We start from the raw sequence: 22,498 nt of genomic DNA on the forward strand, positions 1-22,498 counted from the left end.
ACTTAGTCAATTGACAAAAAGTCGCCTTCATGAGAGCTGAAATATTGGTAGGTTAAATCACTCTCTCCTCAGCGCCACATGTTTCCCCCAGTGGATTATGGGTAGTAAAAGGTAGTCTCACTCTGGGCTGAGCGGCCTTCTGAGGTGTTGGAGTCGATCATGTTATTCTCAGGGGCGAGGAGACTGTGAGAGGAAAGGAGCTTATGAGGCTGTTTAACATGTAGAGAAAACTGAATAATGCAGTAATCAAGATTCAAGACTAATTTTATTGCCCCAAGACTGGGACATTTGTAATCAGAGAAATATTATTTGTTGCATTTGGCATTTTTACTGTATATGGGAGTTTACTAAAACTAAGACATTTACTTTTATTAAAACTTCTATAATATTAATAATAATCTCTAAAGCTGTACACAATGCCACCGTACTGTCTGATTACAGTGGCATTAAAAGTGTAAATAAAAGCTAAACAAAGTGTAACTTAGTTAGATAAGATTGAATATTATAAAACTTGTTTTGTTACATATTCAAATTTTATATACACAAAAATGTAAAGTAGCTTTTAGACCTTGTGAAAGTGTTTTTCTTTGAACCTGAGGACACATGAAGTTGTACAGATGTCTCTATAGTATTTATCCGATCAAACAGTCAGAGTATTCATGTATTCACTGGCTTGTACAATACCAGTGTACAGAGTGGAGCCCAGGGCTCACAGGGATGCACGCACTTTTACTTATACTTTTAAATGAGAGAAGTTCATTGCCAACAACTTTCCTTTAGTTTGGGAGTTTTCTCCAATTCAGAGTTTTCACTTACATTTAAATACTTTATGTGTTTGCTTCTTTTGATAAGTGATGGCCTCATGATGACAGTCTGTATTTTTGCAAACATGTTTTTTCAAGCGTTGCTTTTATTTGGTTCTTCTGATGTTTTTGTCAGAAGTTACTTCAGTGGCTTAGACTCAGGACCACCACGATTCACTTTGGAGAAACCAAAATAACACAATGATAAAAGTAATTTAAAAATAAATATATAGCTTGTGTATTTATGTGCTATTTCTGTAAAACACTCTCCTCGTGTCTCTCAGAGCTGTTACTGCAGTTTTATTTCCCTGCTTCTTCTTGAGTGTGGAGCTGAGCAGCGCTGAGGGCCGGCAGCACAGGCTCCCTGGGCATCTTGTTGTGGAGTTAATGATCCAGATGTAATAAGACTATAATTGCCAGGCCAGTTTGTTTTGCTCCTAATGTGAGATGGAGTCAGAGAGCTGTTATATATCTATCAGGGGTGGACAAGCACAGTTATCCTCTCACATGCAGCGTGCAGAGCCTTGTGGGGAGCTTCAGGGCACTGGAGTCACAAAGAGAGCCTCCTTCTCTATTACAGTCAATACAAGTGCTGTGTTAAGTGAGCACTGGTCAGTATGCAGGCGGCCTATTATTAACTAAGACTGAACAAAGCCTTTTCTCACTTTACTCACCTCAAGGAGACAGAACATGCAATATTACATTTAAAAAGTCTAAAAATATGTTGAACTGAAAGGAAATGAGTTTAAGATATTCAGTGCTCAATTGATACTTTGTGTTAGGGGTTTTCTACATGTATCTCAATTGGCAGAATGTTCAGCACTTACTATGGTTACACAGTGCACACATTTGCAAATATAGACCAAAAAAAAAAATGGATTTAAATGACACATTTTCAGGAGCCTGTGATCAATAGGAGTGTTCATGGTTCTGTTTAGTGTTAGATTTTCAACAAAAAGGTGAGAGTGATTAAGTCTTGTCTTAAAACCCCTTTTTTTTCCTCTGGCTTTTAAACACAGCATGAGTTGTGTGATCCTCTGTGTCTTTTATTTATTTAATTTTATTTATTTTACTTATTTACTGCTATTTTATGATGTGTATGGTTTTGCTTTTATTTGCTTTTACGGGTTTTATTGTTTTAAGACTGGTATGACCAAAATTTTGCAGTTTACCTTTTTTTGTCTTCATTTTATGATCTCCGTGCAGCACTTTGGAAACTGCTTTGTTTGTAAAATGTGCTATATACATGAAGTGGATTTGGATTTGGAACTGAAAAACTGTTGTAATGTAATGTGTGAGAGACTTTTTTTAAGCGCACAAATGATCTTGCCTGTTGTAGTTCCAACCAAATCGTCTTCTTCTGGTCAGATTCTACTAAAATAAATATCAGATTAAAGTCTAACTTGAGAAACAGATCTTCTAACAATGCATTTAGTGAACTTCAGTCCCCTGAGGAATGTTGATGACAGCAGCTTCAAAGTATCGATATTTGACAGAGAATATGCAATAACATTATGTATGACAACTGTGTATGTATTGACAACCAATGAGGGATGAGGGTCAGTTGAGGAGAACAGTTCCCCACAGGAATTATAAGCATAATAACAAACCAATTATACTGTGTGTGCATCTAAATTGGTATTAAAAAATTCCAGATTGGTTTGTAAACCTCTTCACCAGACAAATCAGTGTTGTGACTTGTGTGGGGAGTTGGGTCTGTCCTGGTCAGGCTGGTGCCACCTAGTGCCTGCGCTCAATTTCATTTCTCTCCAGTGACTAGGTCAGGAATCAGAATACACTAGAGCAGGGGTGGGCAAACTAAGGCCTGGGACCCATATGCGGCCCTTTAATCTTTTTAATCCGGCCCGCCGAACTTTAATAATGATAATAATAATAATTTTCAGTATTTTAAAAGTAATTTCAATAAATAGTAAATACAGTAGGACTTGAAAGACAGATTTTTTGTTGTAATGCTTTGTAATGATTTTCAGTTATGGGATATTTCAATAACATGGGATATTTTTTTCCTCTTATGAGGTGAATTACCAAAAAAACTTCATCCATCTGCTCCTGGTCCAGCCCTTCCATCAAATTTTAGAACCCGTTGTGGCCCACGAGTCCAAAAGTTTGCCCACCCCTGCCCTAGACAGTTCACAAGAAGAACCCCGGAAGTGCGAGTTCGGGCACCAGCCAATCAGCGAAAAGCCATACATTCTGTGTTGGCAACGATTCCCGAGATTGAGGATTTAAACCAGAACGAAGAGAATGTTTGGTGAATTTTATCAAGGGGAAAGACATTACAGTCGTCTCCAAAAATGGACCCGTGCAGGACTCTGTGCTGTAGTGCTCCATTACGGAATAAATTAATCTTCAGTTCATTACATAAAGAAGGAGGAAAATAACAAAAGGACGACAGCAGCAATAAGTTTTAAGAAGGATTCAAAAAGGGTTAACTGTAGTGTCTGAGAAAAGTGTATAAAGTGTGTGGTGAGGGGTTTTACAGCCTTAAAACAGATATAATAATTGTGAAATATAAAGTTGTGGATTTCACCTATCGTGGGTTATTTTTAGAACAAAACCCCAGCAATAAACGAGGGACCACTGTATTGCCCTTCTTCTTACGGGGTTTGGGAAAAGCTTAATATACCAGTACATACGTCAGGACCAAATAGAAGCGATTGGTTAAATAAAAAAAGTACCCGCCTCTTGTCTAGCAAACGAATTCTAATGCTGCAAGGTCAGACGGTTTCCACAAAGTGAATCCGGCTGATGAATCAGGTTAGGTCTGTCCAGCACCGCCACTCAAAAACGGATCAAACTAAAATTAAATAAAAGTCCAAATTCAGATTTTTTTGTGAGCCTTGCTGACCGTGGCCCTTACGAACTAACTATTCACCAGTCAGCAAAGTGGAACTGCTCCCCCACTGTCCCTGTGATGTAGTACAAGGTCTATCACCCTCTTTCAAACAGCAGCACCTGGGGTTCGAAGTGAAGAGGAAGCACATTCATTCAGAGCTGTACATGGCCAAGCTCTGTTCATTAGCGCTAACAAGGCTACCACTCCGCTACCTCTTTATACATAAGTAGCATGCAAGTGTATAAGTGTATGCGGGCGGACCGTGCCACTGGTCTCCTGAGGGCTCCTTCAAGGTCCTGCCCGCCGCACTGCAATTCAGCCCTCCAGCAAGAGACCTGCCCGGGGAGAGTGGGCAAACATTAGTGGCATGCGCGAAGTAGCAGGCATAAATTGAGTCCTACCGCTTTCTATAGTTTACTTTTGTACAAGAAACAATGGTGTAATGTGAAACTTCTAGAAAAAACGCTTTGGAGTCTATACATTAGGGATGGGCATGATTAGGCGATTCATCGATAATTGATCATTAAGAATTTCATCAATTACGTTCATTTTAATCGACAAACCGAATGTAGGTTCCTGTGCGTAGCGTAGAGTGACCAAATGTCCATGTCCAGGGACAAACAGGGGTCCGTACATGTTAGGGATGGGCATTCGATGAAATTTTCTTAATCGATCGTCGGAAGAATTAACGATCGATTATCGATTAATCATTAACGTTTTTATATTAAAATGATCATCATTATTATTACTATCTGCACTACTAATCTGCATAAATAAATTAAACTTTACGACATATAAACCGTAACGACTCTAGAGCCACATCAGCCCGTTTGACATTATAATGTGTTTAATGCAACTTTGCGCAACTCTGACAGAAACGAAACTTAAATCCGCATCGCTAATTTGCATAAAATAAGCGAAGAAAAAAAACAACTCTTGTGTCGCTGATGCGGTTCAACTTCTGTCAGATTAAAAGACATGACTCAGGTGAATACAGGTTAGTGTGACCATATTTGTGTTTGTCAAAACCAGGACACCGTACGGGGGGAGGGAGGTGGGGACTCGTCATCGACATTGCGCGACTCTCACTCTCAAGTTGAATTTATTTATGCAGATAGTAATAATAATGATGATAATTTTAATATAAAAACGTTAATGATTACTCGAGAATCGATCGTTAATTCTCCTGACGATCAATTAAGAAAATTTTAATCGAATGCCCGTCCCTACTATACATACAAAAAAAATAAACCTCTGTCTTTTTTTTTTAATTAAAGTGTTATATTCGATGTGTCCTCAGGAGGCAGCGGCTTGTCCAGTGTGTCCAGGAGATCAACAGTGGATGGATCACTTAAATCACATTCTTCAACAAAAGGTGAGTCAAATGTGTCTGAAAACATCTCATTGTAATAGATACGGTTGGCATCGGAGGACACGCCCGGTAAAGGAAGGTTTGAACACACCCCTGGGAGAAGAACACGTTCATTTAAATGGAGACGAGCTGCTCTGTCGCCCACTGTTCAATTAGACCTAGACTTAGACAAACTTTATTGATCCACGAGGGAAATTATTTAGACACAGTAGCTCACACATCACGATATAATATAATAACGAAGAGTAAAAAATGTAAATGATAATAACAAATTCTAAATAAGTAGCAAAGGATAGCAAGAGGCAGGTGTGAAATAAGACATAATTATATAAATGTATATGTACAAGTCAAAGTAAAATAGATAAATAAGATATAATTAAGGTACAAATGCTAATGGTCGCTGTGTAGAGAGATTGGAAAACGCAGAATGTCATGACGAATATTTGAATCTGATTGGTCGAAGTGTAACAACAAGCCAAAAAATCTAACTTTTGTTAATTTCAGGTGAGAGAAAAGCACAGGCATCGACCCTAATACGAATAAAAAATTAAAATTAAAACTAAAATTTAAATGAAAACTAATCATTGACCAATTATTTTAACTGCTAGTATTATGTCTATTAGGGATGGGCATTTGATAAAATGTTCTTAATATATCGAGAATTAACAACCAATTTTTTATTAATCTTTTAAGTTTTTATATTAACATTATCATCATTATTATTGCTATTACTAATCTGCATAAATAAACTCAACTTTACAACATATAAACCATGGTAAATGGTCACACTTTTCTATAGCGCTTTTCCACCTTCAAGGCACTCAAAGAGCTTTACAACAAGGAACCACTCACCCATTCACTCACCCATTCACACACCAGTGTACACAGACACTGTGGGCGAGGTGGGTTAAGTGTCTTGCCCAAGGACACAACGACAACATTCATCTGTGGGAGCTAAAATCACACCAGCCAACCTGTGGGTCAGTGGGTCTGACCGCTCAACTCGTGTTTATGTCGAGAGCGGGATGCGTTTGAGATTATAATGTGTTTAATGCAGCTTTGTGCACATTTGTTTACATTTTACAGAAACTAAAATAAAACCACATGGCTCATTTGCATAAACTATTAGCACTGAAAAAAAAAAAACGCTCGCTTCTTGTGCGCTGATGCGGTTCAGCTTCTGTGAGACTAAAAGGCACGACTCAGTGGAATATGAGTGTTCTCTCTGTGACATACATGCTCCAAAAACACGATCATATCCAGGATACTGATGTGCATTTATACACACAGCAACCTGCATTCAGTTTGTCGATTAAAAATGAACATGATCAGCGAAATTCTTAATGATCAATTAGCGATTAATTCATGCCCATCCCTAATGCGCGTGATACAGGACCATATTTTTGTACCAGAAAACACTTGGATCACGGATATTTATTGAACCCTAAACAATTCCAAGTGTGTGGTGCGCTGTAGTGTGTCAAGGAACTGTCTGACAATACACCAGTACTCCTCTTCAGCTGCAATATCTGACCAACAATATTTACTCCTACTACATCATCTCACCCTTTAAACTCATCGGGCTGTACTAGAATTCCTCCTGATCCCACAGTGTTTTTGCCTTGACACTGTGACTCAAGGACCCATTTGTTTTTGTCGTTCTGCCTGGAGTCTCTCTATCGCTCTCTCTGTTTGTTGGTTTCTCTCTCTCGGGCCGTAGATCTGCCGCTACCAGTTGCGTTCGCGCAAATCACAGGAGAACCGCGAGGACTCCGTTTCCAGCGCAGATAAAACAAAAGAAGCCGCACGTCTGAGTCTTCGCGAGCCACTTATGTTTGGACTGGAGTTCTGTCAGCCCTCTGTGATTCCGTGTGTGATACCGTGTGTGATACTGTGTGATGTGTGCGTGTGATTAAGTGTGTTCTCGTCAATGGCAGCCGCAGGCACTCAAGCGTCGCCTCCGCACCACGACACAGCCAGACTCTTCTGCTTCTCTCTCTGTTCCCCAGATCTTCTCGTAACCTTTGGACCTCACCCCCCCCCCGTCTCTCTCCTCTTCCTCCTCCTCCTCCTCCTCCTCCGCCACCCCTCCCACACCAACGCACGCAAGCAAGAAGACCCCGTCCGTGTTTTTTCCCTTCTAGCTGGACAGCTCTCAGTCCCCGGTCTAACGTCTCTCCCTGCCACCCCTCCGTTGTCCCACCACCCTCTTTCACGCTCTCTCTTCTTCCTTCTGCACTCTCTTTCTCCCGCTCTCGCTCGTTTTCTTTCTCTCTCTGCTCCTCTCTCCCTCTATCTCCCTTTCTATCTCTCTCCCTCCCTCTCTCCTTCTCTCTCTCTCTCTTCAGACCCCGAGGCAGCTTGTTAGTGGGGAACTAAATATTGATTTGGCGGGGCTGTCGATGCCGCGAGAATGAGCTACTGTCCACCAGAGACCTCGGCACCAGCAGCCTGCTATCGACGTTTTCCGTGGGCAGAACGCGGGGCGGCGGTGGAGGAGGAGGAGGAGGAGCGGGGGGGGGTACATGGGGGTAGGTACTGTTCGGAGCGGCCGTGAAGTGAAGGGGGGGCTGGTTAGAGGAGGGAGGAGGAGGGCAGGGGTATGACAAGGCTGAGACTCTACCCCCAGGGACCGGCGCAGTCATCCCCACTGCATTCGCACACACTTTTTCTAACCCTTTCAAGTCCATCGTCTGCAGTTTTTTTTTCTTTATTTATTTCGCTCTAATCCTGCTACTCTCTTCTTTCTGCACCTGCTGTTTCTAAAATATCAGATCTTGTTCTGGCACCAAAGACACAAAGCTCAGTGTCACTTTGTCGTGACGAGACGCGTTTGTCACCGTTCTGTTTGAGAGAATGAGGACAGATCAAAATAATGTGGTTAATATCTCCAATTACTTAGCACATTTATATGTAACTAAATCTGGTACGAAGTTTAATATCTACTCGATCAGCGCAAAAACATGACACAATAATGATGATACGAGGTTGGCCATCATCTGATTCTTACAAAAACAGCGCTTCCATCTAATATTTTAACATTATGACTAAATTTAGTTTTCTCATTTGAACAAAAGTGGATCAATTACAAATCCAAAACTATTTTATTTCTATAGCACATTTTACAAACAAAGCAGTTTCCAAAGTGCTGCGCAGAGATCATAAAAGGAAGACAACAAAAACGTAAATGGCTAAAATTTGGTCATACCAGTCCTGAAACAATAAAAAACAAAAAATAAATTACAATCTAAATAAAGCAAAACCCAAAAATGCAGTAAATGACTAAAAGAAATAAAAGAAATAAAAAGCACAAAGGACCACACAACTCATGCAGTGTTAAAAGCCAGAGAATAAAAGTGGACTACAGGTTTAACTGGGGGATATGACAAAAGGGATTTTATTTATTTTTTTCTTGTATTGGACAGCTATGATTATGATTCAGGTTCTATTTTAAAATGGCTTTACACAAACTTATTCACAAAGGTTTAGCTGCAGAACCAACCATATCAGTGACTATTAGACATGACTCATCTTGATTAGAATTTGATTAATTGTACAGACTTAGTTCCTATTTATTTCTATTTATTTATTTTGCACATATAACTCGATACTAGATTTAAAAAGTAGGTGCCAGAAGAGGCAAAAAACACAAAAAGACTTATGGGCTCATCAACCCAAAACACAAAAGATGCACAATAGGTCAAATTTTCCAGCTAAGGTCGTCCTGATCAGTCGTAACAACAACGTCACAGAGACGGGTGCAGCACTTTGGTGCCCACTGCTCCTGAGGAGATGCCCCAGCAGCATTGAATGATGGGTCAAATTTCCCTACAGGAACAATAAGCTGCACTTTAACCTTAACCTTAGTGTAACTATTCAAATGATAAAGAATAAATGAATAATTGAAACCTCTAATCTTTGTGTAGAAGGTATCCTGCCACCATTGCTTTCAAAAAACTATATTCAACTATTCACTGGGCCAGACCTTGTAGTTTTATTTATTTTTTTTATAACTTTGTTTTTATTGGTTTTAAGTAACATTTCAAAACGTACAAATACAATATAAAATCAAAAACTATGTAACAACAGTCTGGAGTTACAGGTTCTTATTTAAACATGCATTTGGTATTGACATTTTTATGTACTATGTTGTTTTACTGGTGTCATTTATGAATACATTCCATTTTTCCCATTGCTCATCGTATTTGTACCCTTTCAGTTTAAGACTATATGTTATTTTTTCCATCACTGAAATATTCTCCAAAATCCTGATCCAGTCTTGTTGTGCAGGTGGATTTGGTTGTGGCCAATTCTTTGTAATTCACTTTTTAGATGCAGCTAAAACAGTTTTTGTCAAATACATGTCCTCCTTCCTTACTACATCAGATATATTTCCCAATTGCATCACCAGACATGTGTTCGGAATTCCATATCCCAGAATACTCGTTAAGTTTGTGTTTAATTGTTCCCAATATATCCTAATTTTCAGGCAACTCCAAAACACATAGTAACACTGAAGCAGAGCTCGCTTCTCTCTCTGACTCTTCCTATCTTCCTCCCTCTTTCTCTCCTTCTCCGTCTCTCTCTTTCTTTCTCTCTTTCTGCCCCATTTCCCTCCCTCTCTCTGTCCCCTCTCTCCCCTTCTCTTCCTCTCTCTCTGTGTGATAGTCTATGAAGGAGTCAGCGAGCAGAACATGTGTGAAGTGCCCGGCCTGTCACCCGGCCTGTGACACTAATAACACACTCCTCTAATAGTTATATGATCTCCACACACTTCTGCGCTAATAAAAAGACACCGACAGAAATAGACGTAGCGGAAGGAAGGAAGGATGAGAGAGGAGAGATCCATGTCCTTAACTGGAGCGAGCTGTCACCGCCCGAGGATGGTACTTGTGCTCGTGTGAGCCTCATCTTGTCACTGTCAGGGTCTAATAGAGCTGAGAGTGGGACAGCGCTTTATTATCACAGTGGCCCTGTCAATACAGAAGCCATCAGTCTCTCTGGTGTAGGGCGGATGTGTGTGTGTCTGTGTGTGTGCCTGTGTGCATCTGTGCGTCCGTGTGTGCCTGTGCGTGTGCGATCTCTGTGTTTGGACAGTTTGTTTGCCATCACTGTCATGAACTGCCACATGTCAACATAACGAGCGGGAGAAGTCTCATTGGCACACACTTATATAAAGGAAAGGCTGTGTTGTAAGAGACAGCACCCTTATTAACCAAGAGGGGGGCAGACTGAAGGTAAAGCATCCATAGTTTTATATACACAAGTTCTTAGGTTTCTATAGAATGCCAGATAACGGGGCAGCAGCGCATACTGAGTCTGGCGAGACTAATAAAATGCGTTATCAGTTTGAAAAGAAAGAGAATTTCCGTAACTTGGACCACAGTTGGGCTGTTGGTCCCAGACAGGCAGGTGAATTGTGGATTAAATATTTGCGTTTGAACTACTGGATGCTCCCTTAATGCCCAAGAAGTGGCATAGATTTTCCAAGCCCCCCTCACAGACTCCCCACTTGTCCACTCAAAAGCAAATGAAACATAGCATTCATTTCCTGGTCTCCCTTCTGCACTGGTGAGTTAATGAAATCAAAGCGCGCTCCTCTCAGTCGAGAGCCACCATAGGCGGCGCTCCACAGCCCGGACCCTGGGACAGGCGGGGTAATAATGATGGCGGGCCGGGGGGTGCTCGTGATGGCTCCGGCGCTGCTCCATGAATAAGGCCCCAGCTGAAGATGGAGTGTCCGTGTGGGCCACAGGGTCCAGGCACCGGCCCGGGGAAGCATTGATTTAATTGCCTTTGGTTTATTTGTGGAGTCCTAATTATTGACTGGAGGTAGAATTTAATGGGCCGAGTCTTTATGAAGACAGGGAAATGACTGGCTTCTGCTGCTGTCCAATAATGAAGAGCAGCGGCCTGTGGATGCGTGTGTGTGTGAACCTCTGTGTGTGTGGGATTGTGTGCTTCCTTGTGTGTGTGTGTGTGTGTGAGCTGTGCACAGAGCAGCGCCGCATCCCCCTGATCATTTTTCACACTCATTTTATCCACACACACCTCCAGCCCCAGCCTCATGACAGCATAATAACATTTAAAAAGTCATTGACTCTGTTGATTTCTTTATGAGAGGACAGTGCTTTGGTTTACTGGTATGGGACGACGCTCGGGGCCTGCTACTATTTACCACCCAATGACGCCCAAGGGAGACGTCCAGGCATCACTTCTTATCAGCCTCCCGCCCATAACAAGCAGGTGAAGATTAGGACAGTGGCGGAGACAGGCCGGCCAATCAGGAGTGAGTCTGCTCGCCGCATCAGAGCTGTTTGCGCACTGTACCGGCCTCTAATAATTCCTGTAATTGGAAGCCTTTATCGAACTTGAGGGATGTTTGCGGTGCTGCGTCGCTGCGAAGGTAAATGGCGTCGTTTATCTCTAAATAACACACTTTATTCATGTCCCTCCTTGTCAAACGCTCAGACCCTGCAGCCCCCCTCCGCTGGGATTACTTCATTAACCCTCGGAATTAAACATATCAAAGACCGCGCAGTGCTAAAGTTTTCTGGCATTGCCTCATTATGCCTTTGTGATGACAGGGAACAGCTCTGAGTCGTACGCTTCTCTCCATAGGAAAGTGACTCTAATTAAGCCCCATTTAATGATCGGGCTAATTAAATCAGCCACTCTTTTGTGTTTGTATGTGTGAGGAGGGGACCCGAGCGCAGCCTTTGTACTGTAAATATGCCATAGACTAGAGTAGGCAACCCCCGCGAGAGGGCTCATTATGCGAGCGCGCACTGTGACTTCCTCTGGTAAACTTTCACATAAATAGAAACTGGAGATTGGAGCTTATTGGTAATGATACATAATCCTCAGGCTATTTGGGGGATTATTTAACCAGGCCATCCTCGTAAATGGCTTTTTCAAGTGTCCCCACAGCAGTACATGTAAATACTGGGTTATGAAAATGCGTTTGTTTTGCTGGTGGGGTTTTTATTTTTAGCTTGCGATGTGTTGGAGCTGCGAGTGCATTGCCCAGAGACACAATAGCAGCATTGTCTCATTCACTGGATTGAAACTAGCAACCTTTCTGTCACTGGGGCTCATATTACGCTATTTTCTGATCTGTTTTAATGTTGTTTCCTCGTCAAAAACATCGCTGGTGTTGAGTTTTGTTTCATTCACACATGTTTAAAGCACAAACCCTGCGTATTTAGGCTGAGTTCTTCTCTTAAACTGTAAACACTTCCAGATTCCACCTTGTGACGTCACGTGGTAATACAGGAAGTGCTCCACTGTGTTTTTAAACTCTGTACACTTTCACTAGACTCATTTGGATGATTTCAGACCTGGAATTGCAAATCTCTACTGAATGGAAGGTAAAATGTAGCTGCTAACTTGAAAACTACCGCATTTTGAGCTTCAGAGATGTAGCCAGACTAATAATAAAGGATTATTCAAACAAATGAAACAAAACACAACTCCAGGTATGTTCTGAAAAGGTAACAACATTCTAACACGGTTTAAAGCTGAAGTACTAATAGGACCTTTAATAGTTACAGAAACTGCACATTTTTCATTACGTTGAATATCAAGTATTTGGAAGTGACTCATTAAAAGTGCACTATGCAACTGTAAGCAGGGGTCACTACTTGCTTTTCTCCATAGAACTGTTATTTCTTTTCCTAGAATGTTCCACAATTGAGCAATAAACAGTTGCACCTCGCAGTTATTCAATCAATCAATTCAATGTTTTATAGCTCAAAAATACCATTGGACAATACTGTACAATGTGGTGGCACAGTGACTGAGTGCCTAGGATGGGTTTCCTCCGTGTGCTCCGGGTTCCTATCCTGATTCATCAGCCGGTTTCACTTTGTAGAAACCGTGTGACCTCGCAGCATTAGGATTCATTCACTTGACGGTAGGCAGGTACTTTTTTTTATTTAACCAATCGCTGCTATTTGGTTGTGACATATGTAATGTGCCGCTAACAGGACTGACTGGTATATTGAGCTTTTCCCAAATCCCGTAGAAAGAAGGACAATAACGTCTTTCCCCTTGATAAAATTTACCAAACATTCTCTTTTTTCCGGCTTTAAATCCTCGATCTCGGGAATCGTTGCCAACACAGAATATATGTGTCTTCACTGATTGGCTGGTGCCCGGACTCACACTTCCGGGGTTTTTGCGAACCATCTAGTGTATTCTGATTCCTGACTTAGTCGCTGGAGAGAAATGAAATTGAGCAGAGGCACTAGGTGGCGCCCGCCTGGCTACCAGTTTCCCCCATCAACCCAAAACACGCTACATAAGTCTCCAGGAAGAACAGCTGATAACTAATGGAGGTCAAATAAATACAATACAGTCACTCAAATAAAAGACTGTCTTATTTTAACTGTCTGCTTTTAACTTTATGTTTTAATAGTATTTGATTTGTTTATGTTGTTTTAAGGTGACCTTGAGTGTCCAGAAAGGTGCATAATAAATCAAATATATTATTATTATTATAAATACATTTAAACACATGAATTCTTACCATGCGCAGGCTCGTTTCTCCATAGATCTGACCATTAACCTGTCTCCATTGTGATTACCAAATTTATTCTCATACTAATAATATCTCCATGGAGACCAGCGAGTGACAGATCCTCCAACAGCAAAGTTACACAATGCAGCTTTAAGTGACCATAAAGTTCTTGTCCACAGATCGTCTTCTCCCACTGAAAGACTCTCTTATCGTCTTTTGTGTTCCTGATTGTGGAGTTTTACCTAAAGGTTGCGTCTCTTTTGTATGGATATCACCTCTCTATATTTATCCCCTAATCAGGCCCGGATCACCTCATTTCCACACTTAATGAGTGTAGCAACCTGCAACAAAGGCCCGGTGTTTAATCTAGGCCCTATTTAGGTCACATCTTTACCAAACGCGCTCGCAAAATCATGTCTCCAAACAACGCGTATCAAGAAAAAGCCGAGGATTTTAATTACAGTATTTGTGGCCCCAAGTGTCCAATTCCCTTTCATATCCGTCTCTGGAGATTTGCGTGAGAGGAGAGAGGGATCTTGTGAGTTGGGGAGGTAATTATAAAGCAAAGAGAATAGAAAAGGCTGGCCTGTGCTTTCCTTACCTGAGCCTCTGCAAATGTGACAGATTCATTACAGCAGATAATCAAATGCAGGGCTAGTTTAGAGTAGGTGCCTTTGTGCGCTGGTCTTTTTTAATGTATTTATCTTGTTGTTGTTGTTGTTGTTATTCCCTCTTTTGATGAAATTGATTTTCAAACAAAAGTGAGAGGTTCAGGGATCAAAGAGCTGCTTTTTTCTTCTCTTATAAAACTAGTGTAACTACCTCTGGTTTTACCTTGAGTAGTGGCCTAGATTGGAGACTTTGTACCAGCCAGGGACATGTGCAGATGTTGGGAGATGGGAATTTTACTCGTAAGTTTGGAAATGCTTTTGTCGTCCAAGTGTGTTTTTGTTAAAGGTCGTATATTACGCAAAATTGACTCTTGTGTGCTTTAACAGGGTAGTCTTAAAAGTTTTATAAACGCCTTAAATTTCATGTTCCTAAATTAACGCCTGAAAAAGTCTTAAATTATGTTGTCCAAGTCTTATTTTTTTTTCACAAAGATCTTAAATTTCATTAGCCTATTTTTTTGTATACTCAATCGGGCTGCAGTGCAATGTTAAACAGAGGAGAAAAAAAAAAAAAAACTAACATGAAATCATGTAACATGAATGAACGTCTAATTAAAAGTATTTTTTTTGTTATTTAAAGTAGTGAGTAATGGTCAATATTACATTCGGATCTGGTGTTTTTCACCTGCAAAAACACCAGATCCAATGTTGGTCTTCATTTTCATTTAAGTGATCTGAAAAAGGTCTTTAAAAAGTCTTAAATTTGGGGTAGCCAAACCTGTGGATACCCTGTTTAAGCCATGTTAGAATGTTAGTACTTCACCAAAAACATATCTGGAGTTGTGTTTTGTTTCATTCCCGCATGTTTGAATAATCCTTTAAGTATTAGTCTGTCTACATCTCCAAAGCTCAAAATGCTCTGTTCCACCTTATGATGTCATGAAGTGGTAGTGATCAAGTTAACAGCTCCTTTTACATTTTGTTCAGCAGAGATTGGCAATTCCAGGACTAAAATCATCCAAATGATTCTGGTGAAGGTGTGTGGAGTTTGAAAACGCAGCAGAGCTCTTCCTGTATTACCACGTAACATCACAAAGTGAGACTGAGTGTTTTCTGTTTGAGAACTCAGACTAAACCTAATGCTGCGTTTGTTTATCCATCCGTCTCCCACTCGGATTTCGGATATGAAGTCACATCCACACGTCAACCGTTTTATTATGTTTCGTTTGTCTGACTCGGAGAAAAACGTGGACACTAACCAGAAAACTGTTGTTGCTTTAACACTGGACAATTACCAGGCTCCAAAATAAGTCTGTGCTTCAACTTCACAACCTCGAGGAAGAATTCAGTATAAATATGTAATTCGGTGAAGTGAAAGTGTTGGTGTCACATGATAGATCATTCTGGCACATGAGCTAGCAGAAAATGGGCTAAAAACTTGGGCAACACTGACTACCAACCCCACAGGCAGTGATACAGACTCAGTAAGTCAGGGGTGTCAAACTCTAATTCACAGAGGGCCAAAATTAAAAACTGGGACTAAATCGTGGACCAAACTAAATATTTATTGAAAAATTTCAACAACATGTTTTCTCTTCCTTCGAGATGTGTGATGTTAAACCTTTTCTTATTAAAATAAATGTTTAATAATAGTTTTGCTTAAACATTGAATCTAGAACAAGCAACATATAAAATAATAACACAGTTTTAAATAAATAATGTCTCTATAGCTTATCTGTAGCCGGCAGACCAGCTCTTAATACATATTTGACATGATCTCGCGGGCCAAATATTATTATATCGTGGGCCAAATTTAGCCCCCGGACCTGAATTTGACATGGTGCAGTAAGGTATTGCAGCGATCAGAGTGACTGAAATGATCATTTATACCACCAAAGCATCTAAATACAATGAAAACAGTTTATTCTACAAGTGACACTGGGCAGCTGTCTTGAATTCTATAAACGTTGCTTGGTCTCCTCCGAGCTCTTCCGAGTTCCGAGTTGCACCATTCGAGGAAAAGGGCAACATCCTCGAACCTTCAAGTCGGATGGATAAACGAACGCACCATAAATATGCAGGGTTAGTGTCTTAAACATGTGTGAATGAAACAAAACGCAACTCCAAACACAATACTGTATTTTGGTCATCACCTCCTCACCTCTTGTCCCACCTTTGACTGTATTATGTTAAAGACACACCATGTAACTTTTCTGGTGGAGCGTACACCACCTGGGGATGTTATTGCTTTTCCTTGAATGTTCTACAGCTTCGCATTAAAGTTCTCTCTGTCCCTGGAGACATAAACCATTAAAAAGGTAGATTACATGTTGGAATCTTCCTTCAGTTTGTTCCCACTCAAACAAAATTAATTACTTTTGATCATTCCAATTTCACATAAGCGGTGCAGATTTGGGGAAGTATTTTCTCTGGTGAACTGAGCCAGTACTTAGAAGTGTTAGCGGTGGAGGGCTTAATTTCCGTCAAGTAATAATGTACAGCGTTCTGGTTAACTGGCTTCTCTTTCGGATGTACCCCGACCCCACCAAAGACCCAAAGTTACCGGGAGAGTCAGTTCTCCACCGGACGCCGATCAGAGAAACTGGATTAAGTTGGAAATCACAGAAGTATCGTGCTTTTCGTTTTAACAGCCTTCCATTTAATACAGTTTATAGGGCTCATGTTACACTATTTTCCGATCTGTTCTAATGTTGTTTCCTCATCGCAAACAGACCTGGAGTTTTGTTTTGTTTCATTCACACCTGGGTAACACATGGGGTTCGCCGCTTATTCCGACATCCCTTCATTACGACATGCCTCTTTTTTGTATCGCTTTTTCACGTCAATTATGGTGTTCTCCGCAGATCGGCTACATGACGAAATCAATGAAGCACAAAGGGCCCATGCAGCCTCTGTTTTAGATTAGATATTTTCCCGAAGGCTGGCCTATGCTCTTTTTTAAAATGCATGACTGTTTCCCACGGCGATCAGTTAGGACATTTTCCCACTGTCTGATATCCGATGTGGTCGAAACATCTTATGATATATGGGAACACAAAGTATAATAGGCTCTCACATTCATATTGTTCATGTTGGAAAAGCGTAATGTTTGAAAAATAGTAAAGTGCCGCTGCTCTGACAATGAAAAAAAAAAAAAGTCAAAGTAGTGGGATGCGTGAAAAATAATGTTTATGCCGCAATTCCGACAACTAGGCGTCAATGTGTAAATGGCAGCGTGTAACCGTAACACACAAACCCTGCATATTTAGTGACATCATGAGTTTCTGGTTACTGTATAAGAAAAGAGGTGAGGACAACAAGAGCGCTTTCTGAAGGTTTAATATAGGGATGGGCATAATTAGTCGATTAATTGATAATTGATCATTAAGAATTTCATTACGTTCATTTTAATCGACAAACCGAATGCAGATTGCTGTGCGTAGCGTGACCAGACAGGGGTCCGTACATGTAGCTCTCTGCACTCAGAAGGAGCGAGCAAACACAAACAGTCGGTCTGCCTGCAATTTACTGAAGTGCAAATGCGAACGATGTGCAACGATGATTTGTACAAGAAATTCCACGCTTTCTGTTCTATTCGGGACAAGTGTGAGTCCATGTGCACAGTGTACAAAGCAGCATGTGTTTCTGTGTCCAGTGGGAAAAAGCTTTGCCAGGTGAGAGTCGCTCAATGTCGATGACAAGTCCCCACCTCCCACCTCCCACCCTACAGTGTCCTGGTTTTGACAAGCGCAAATATGGTCACACTAACCTGTATTCCACTGAATCATGTCTTTTAATCCGACAGAAATTAACCGCATCAGCGACACTTCGCTTAATTTATGCAAATTAGCGATGCGGATTTAAGTTTCATTTCTGTGAGAGTTGCGCAAAACTGAATTAAACACAATATAATCCAAAACGGCTGATGTGGCTCTAGAGTCGTTACGGTTTATATGTCGTAAAGTTGAATTTATTTATGCAGATTAGTAGTGCAGATAGTAATAATAATGATGATAATTTTAATATAAAAACATTAATGATTAATCAATAATCGATCGTTAATTCTTCCGACGATCGATTAAGAAAATTTCCCATCCCTAGTTTAATATAAACACATACAGAGCTCTGGCTCTACTGCACATGTTCAACGACAGAGTGAGTCTCAGGAACGGACGGTTTTTATTCACTGATGGACGATAGGTGTGAGGCTCAGGTCAAACAGACTGATCAATACTTGGTCAGGCAACAACTGTAGTCGTAAATAGGGCTGGATATCATTAAGAAGTTGCCGATGTGATACATACCTCGATACATAGGCCATGATACGATTCATATCTCGATACAGCGAGCTTACGATTCAGTACGATATATTTCAAATCGATTTGATACAGTTCAATAAAAAATAAAGGCTAAATCATAGCTGTGATACAAAGTCTTTGTAAACCACTTCTTGTGCAAAGTTCATATGAAACACAAACATTTTGAAACAATGAAAATGTCAAATGTGTTGCATAAAAGTGATTCCTTCCTCTAAACAAACAACGATACTGTAGAGCTCTAACAAAATAATTTAGTGAAATATACCAAAATATACTCGTGGCGATGTATCGATACAGCAGCCCATGATATCGATACTGTATCATTAAACTATACAATATATTGATATTTTGATATTTTTGCACACTCCTAGTCGTAAAGGTGTACTGTGGCAACTTAACTTTAGCAACAACAAATGGTCCATTGGGATCCATAAACATTTCTTAATGTAATTTTAGGAAATAAGACTTATTCTCATACTCCTTACATGAAGCTTGTTTGTATTTCAACTAACAAGAACAAACATGCCATCATTTACAGGAGTGTAACGATATCCAAATCCTCACGATAAGATATCATCACGGTACAATATTTATTGCGATATTTTGTAGAGGCTGACAAAACTGTGAATATGCTACTTTTGCCGCTAAAAATGACTTCACATGACTTAATCCAAGAATTAAGAATTACAGTTATTTCTTCATGTAGTCTACACTGAAACTGAGCAAAGGATCATGGCCTTTGTAGTTCCGTCATGTTTTTTTTTTTTTTTTTTAGCTATTTCTGCATCATAACTATTCATTTAAGCAAAGAGACTTGTATTTCGATATATTGTGATGGTCCACGATATTATTGTGAGACCTTTGACGATACGATATCACAATATTACGGTTATTGTTACACCTCTAATCATTTAGGCTGTGTTCTTCCCTCAGACAGAAAACACTGTTCTACCTTGTGATGTCACGTGGTAATACAGGAAGCGCTCCACTGTGTTTTTAAACTTCATATACCTTCACTAGAATCATTTGAACAATTTCAGCCCTGGAACTGTCAAACGATACTGAACTAAAAGGAGCTGCTAACATGAAAACTACCTCTACCTGACATCACAAGGTGGGACAGAGTTGCTTAAACATGTGTGAATGAAACAAAACGCAACTCTGGGTACATTTTTGATGAGATAACACCATTATAACATGGCTAAAATCCCAAAAGAGTCAATTTTGTGTAATACAGGCCCTTTAATTCAAGCACAAACCTTGTATCTGCCACTGTTTGCTAATACCCCCCCGCCCGTGTCCCTCCTCGGCTTTACCTTCCCATCTCATTCGTCCTCATTTAGATATCCCTCCGCCTGACACGTCCTCCTCTCCTCAACAAATTGGGCCCTTGGAAATAATCGCGCTAACCTGTTTCGGGGGAGACGACAAAAGAGCTTGAATGATCGATCTTTTAGGGGGGGAAAAAAGTTGGCGCGCTTAATGCCACTAGCACACAATGGTCACTGGAGCGCGCCAACTTTGAGCTCCTCTCTGCCCAGAGGCGTGCCCCGGGCTACAGAATCACAATGTCACTTAATTGGCTCGTGAAACCACCTTTTGCTTGCAGCTCCTGTCCTTGTCTCCGTTCGCACACACTCTTTCTCACACCCCGTTGTCAGGGCTGGTGCTCCTTCACGTCTATTCACTTCTAAAACATGTTCATGAAATCATAGTGGGACAAAAGGTCTGCTCTGGAGGGCCTGTTGAATAGTAATGGCGGGGAGTTAGCGCGGCTTAATGCTACACTAGCTATTTTAGTGTTGCCAAGGGGGACAGGGCCTCGCTCTAAAAAAGCAGGGCTTGAGTTGCCGTGCGCTGGCGAGCTGTGCCAAGGGGGACAGGAGGCCGGCTAAATCAACCGTAGCATAACATTAGTGCCAGTTCCTAACAGTGAGTGGAGGGGCCCAGGGGAGAGCTCCAACCATCCCGCAGGCTTCGGTCACCGCTACAGGGAGGGCATCTGGATGAAAGGGGAGTAGTGTGTGTGTTTGTGTGTGAGGTGGAGGGGCGGTCTGAGTCAGGGTGTGGGCGCCTGTTGTCTTTATTTTACAATCTTAGAACTATCTGCAGCTCTTAGTCACAGCACAGGGAGAGGTGTAAGAGGGGAGCCAGTTTAGCAGAGCATTTCATCAGCCATGGAGCCCAGGCAAGTGTAATTCTTATTCACAGTGGTTTAGAAGAAGTCAGAAAGTACGCTGACAATAATTCGAGGAAAACTGTTAACTTTAAATAGCGTACACATGTGGAGATGTGGTTTAGAGAGTGGATGGGGCTGATTTTTTACTGTCCGAGCCCGGCCCTCGTCCAACAGAGCAGTGATTGAAACCGACCCGAGTCCAAAAGGCATTAAGGGCTTGTTTACACGAGAATGCTTGCGGGTGAAAATGACAAAGTTCGTTTAGGTGGTGACGACGTTTTTGGGGCTTAAAAAAAAACACGCTCCACCGTAGTCTTTCCATCTACACTGCCCAAGATGCAAAACTCTGGTCAGATCTGCTTAGGTCGTGTATGAGTTTACGTGACATACATACAGTACACTAAAACAAACATGTCGGATCATTTCCGAGTGTCGGACCTTCAAGTTGCTCTGGCAGCTCTAATAAACTTACAGGAGGCATCCCAACAAATGCACAGAATATGCAGAGATACTATTAGTGAACAGAGAAGAATCTGCAATCACCTCTGTCAAATTCTGGATGCACCAGGTCGTCGCAGGCGAGTCAGACGGATCTGGACGAGACCTGGAGAACCAGTCGATGGTGGGACAACTTTATGAAAGGAGTAGCTGATGAAAATGCGTGGCGTGAAAACTTCCGTATGTCCAAAGACGCCCTTGTTGCTTTAAGTACTTGCATACACAATCGACTTCCACACACTTTTGCGCCGCCGTATGCACGCAGATTTCCTCCTGAAAACGCTCGTCTAAACGCGGAATAAAAAGTGAAGATGCGACGCCACTTTTGAGTCTTCTGTTCAGATGTCATCATATAAACGTAGCGTAAGATATCTGTATCCGAGTCCAACCGAACTCGACACAATTAAAATCACACTATTTTCATAGGCCGACTAATGACACACATAGGATATTGTTTGCGTGACCTCTAACTCAAGATACAAACTCGGGATACAGCGAAAGTCATGAGAAGACTTTATTACTCACCTCTCGTAAAGTGGTAAATTTAAAGTGCAGCTTCTCATTCATAATATCTATACAAATTGTCCTCCATAAATAATGACCTCCAGTCCACAAAACCGCACTGTTAATCCAGTTCGAAGCGTTCTTAAAGTAAAAAGGCAAGAGTAGTTCCTCACTACCACTTCCTGCGCGGGACAGAATTTTCAGAAGAAGAAAGAAATTGTCTAAAATGTGCACGAGATTAGACCAAGCCCCGCAAGTTTAGGCTGCTTAAAATGTTTTTATTAATGCCAAATTAAATATCCAGCACAATTGGTGTATGATAGGCAAACATCAATCATTTGTACATTTGAGCGGAATTAAATAAAGGCGATTTAACGTGTTTTCCATGTGCTGTATTTTACGGACGATTAGGCGCTCATGAAATGGTCTATTTTCAACCTTTTTCACAAATAAACCGCACTGGACTTTAAGCGAAACACAACAGTTGGATGGGTCAGTGGGACTTTGTTTGGCGCGTTCACAGTGACTCTGGGCTTTGTTCAATTGTGGCACGTAGGGAGGGTGTTGTCTGGGACCTCTGGATCGGTCGCGATGACTCAGTTGGTCAGTTGTGACTCAGATTGACACATAGGACTCGCTTTTTCGGTTCGTTCCTCCGTTCTGTTCCTCGTCGGCGTGGAGTGATGAGTGTGTCTGTGGATGTTTTTCGCTGTGAGGTCGCTGTCTGCTCCGTGTGTGTTCTGTGGGTGGTGCGGCTTTGTAGTTTACTGAAGTCGTGCTGGGACACACGTTTTTTGATGCAGTTAGAGGCTTAAGACCGCGGCTAGTCGCCCG

At 41.2% G+C, this 22,498-nt stretch overlaps 1 protein-coding gene across 2 annotated transcripts in view; it reads left to right on the top strand.

The window, feature by feature from the left end:
* The window catches only part of cntln (centlein, centrosomal protein), a 175,889-nt gene that overhangs the window by 147,174 nt on the left and 6,217 nt on the right, over positions 1 to 22,498 (top strand). For both annotated transcript variants that reach the window (XM_055158740.1, XM_055158741.1), the window contains exon 26: positions 4,961 to 5,035. In XM_055158740.1, the coding sequence (XP_055014715.1) occupies positions 4,961 to 5,035 (75 nt within the window). The remainder of the gene's footprint in view (positions 1 to 4,960; positions 5,036 to 22,498) is intronic.

This window comes from Boleophthalmus pectinirostris, unplaced genomic scaffold (assembly GCF_026225935.1).
Source record: "Boleophthalmus pectinirostris isolate CB_2022bp ecotype Guang Dong unplaced genomic scaffold, ASM2622593v1 HiC_scaffold_22, whole genome shotgun sequence".
NCBI classification, from domain to species: domain Eukaryota; kingdom Metazoa; phylum Chordata; class Actinopteri; order Gobiiformes; family Gobiidae; genus Boleophthalmus; species Boleophthalmus pectinirostris.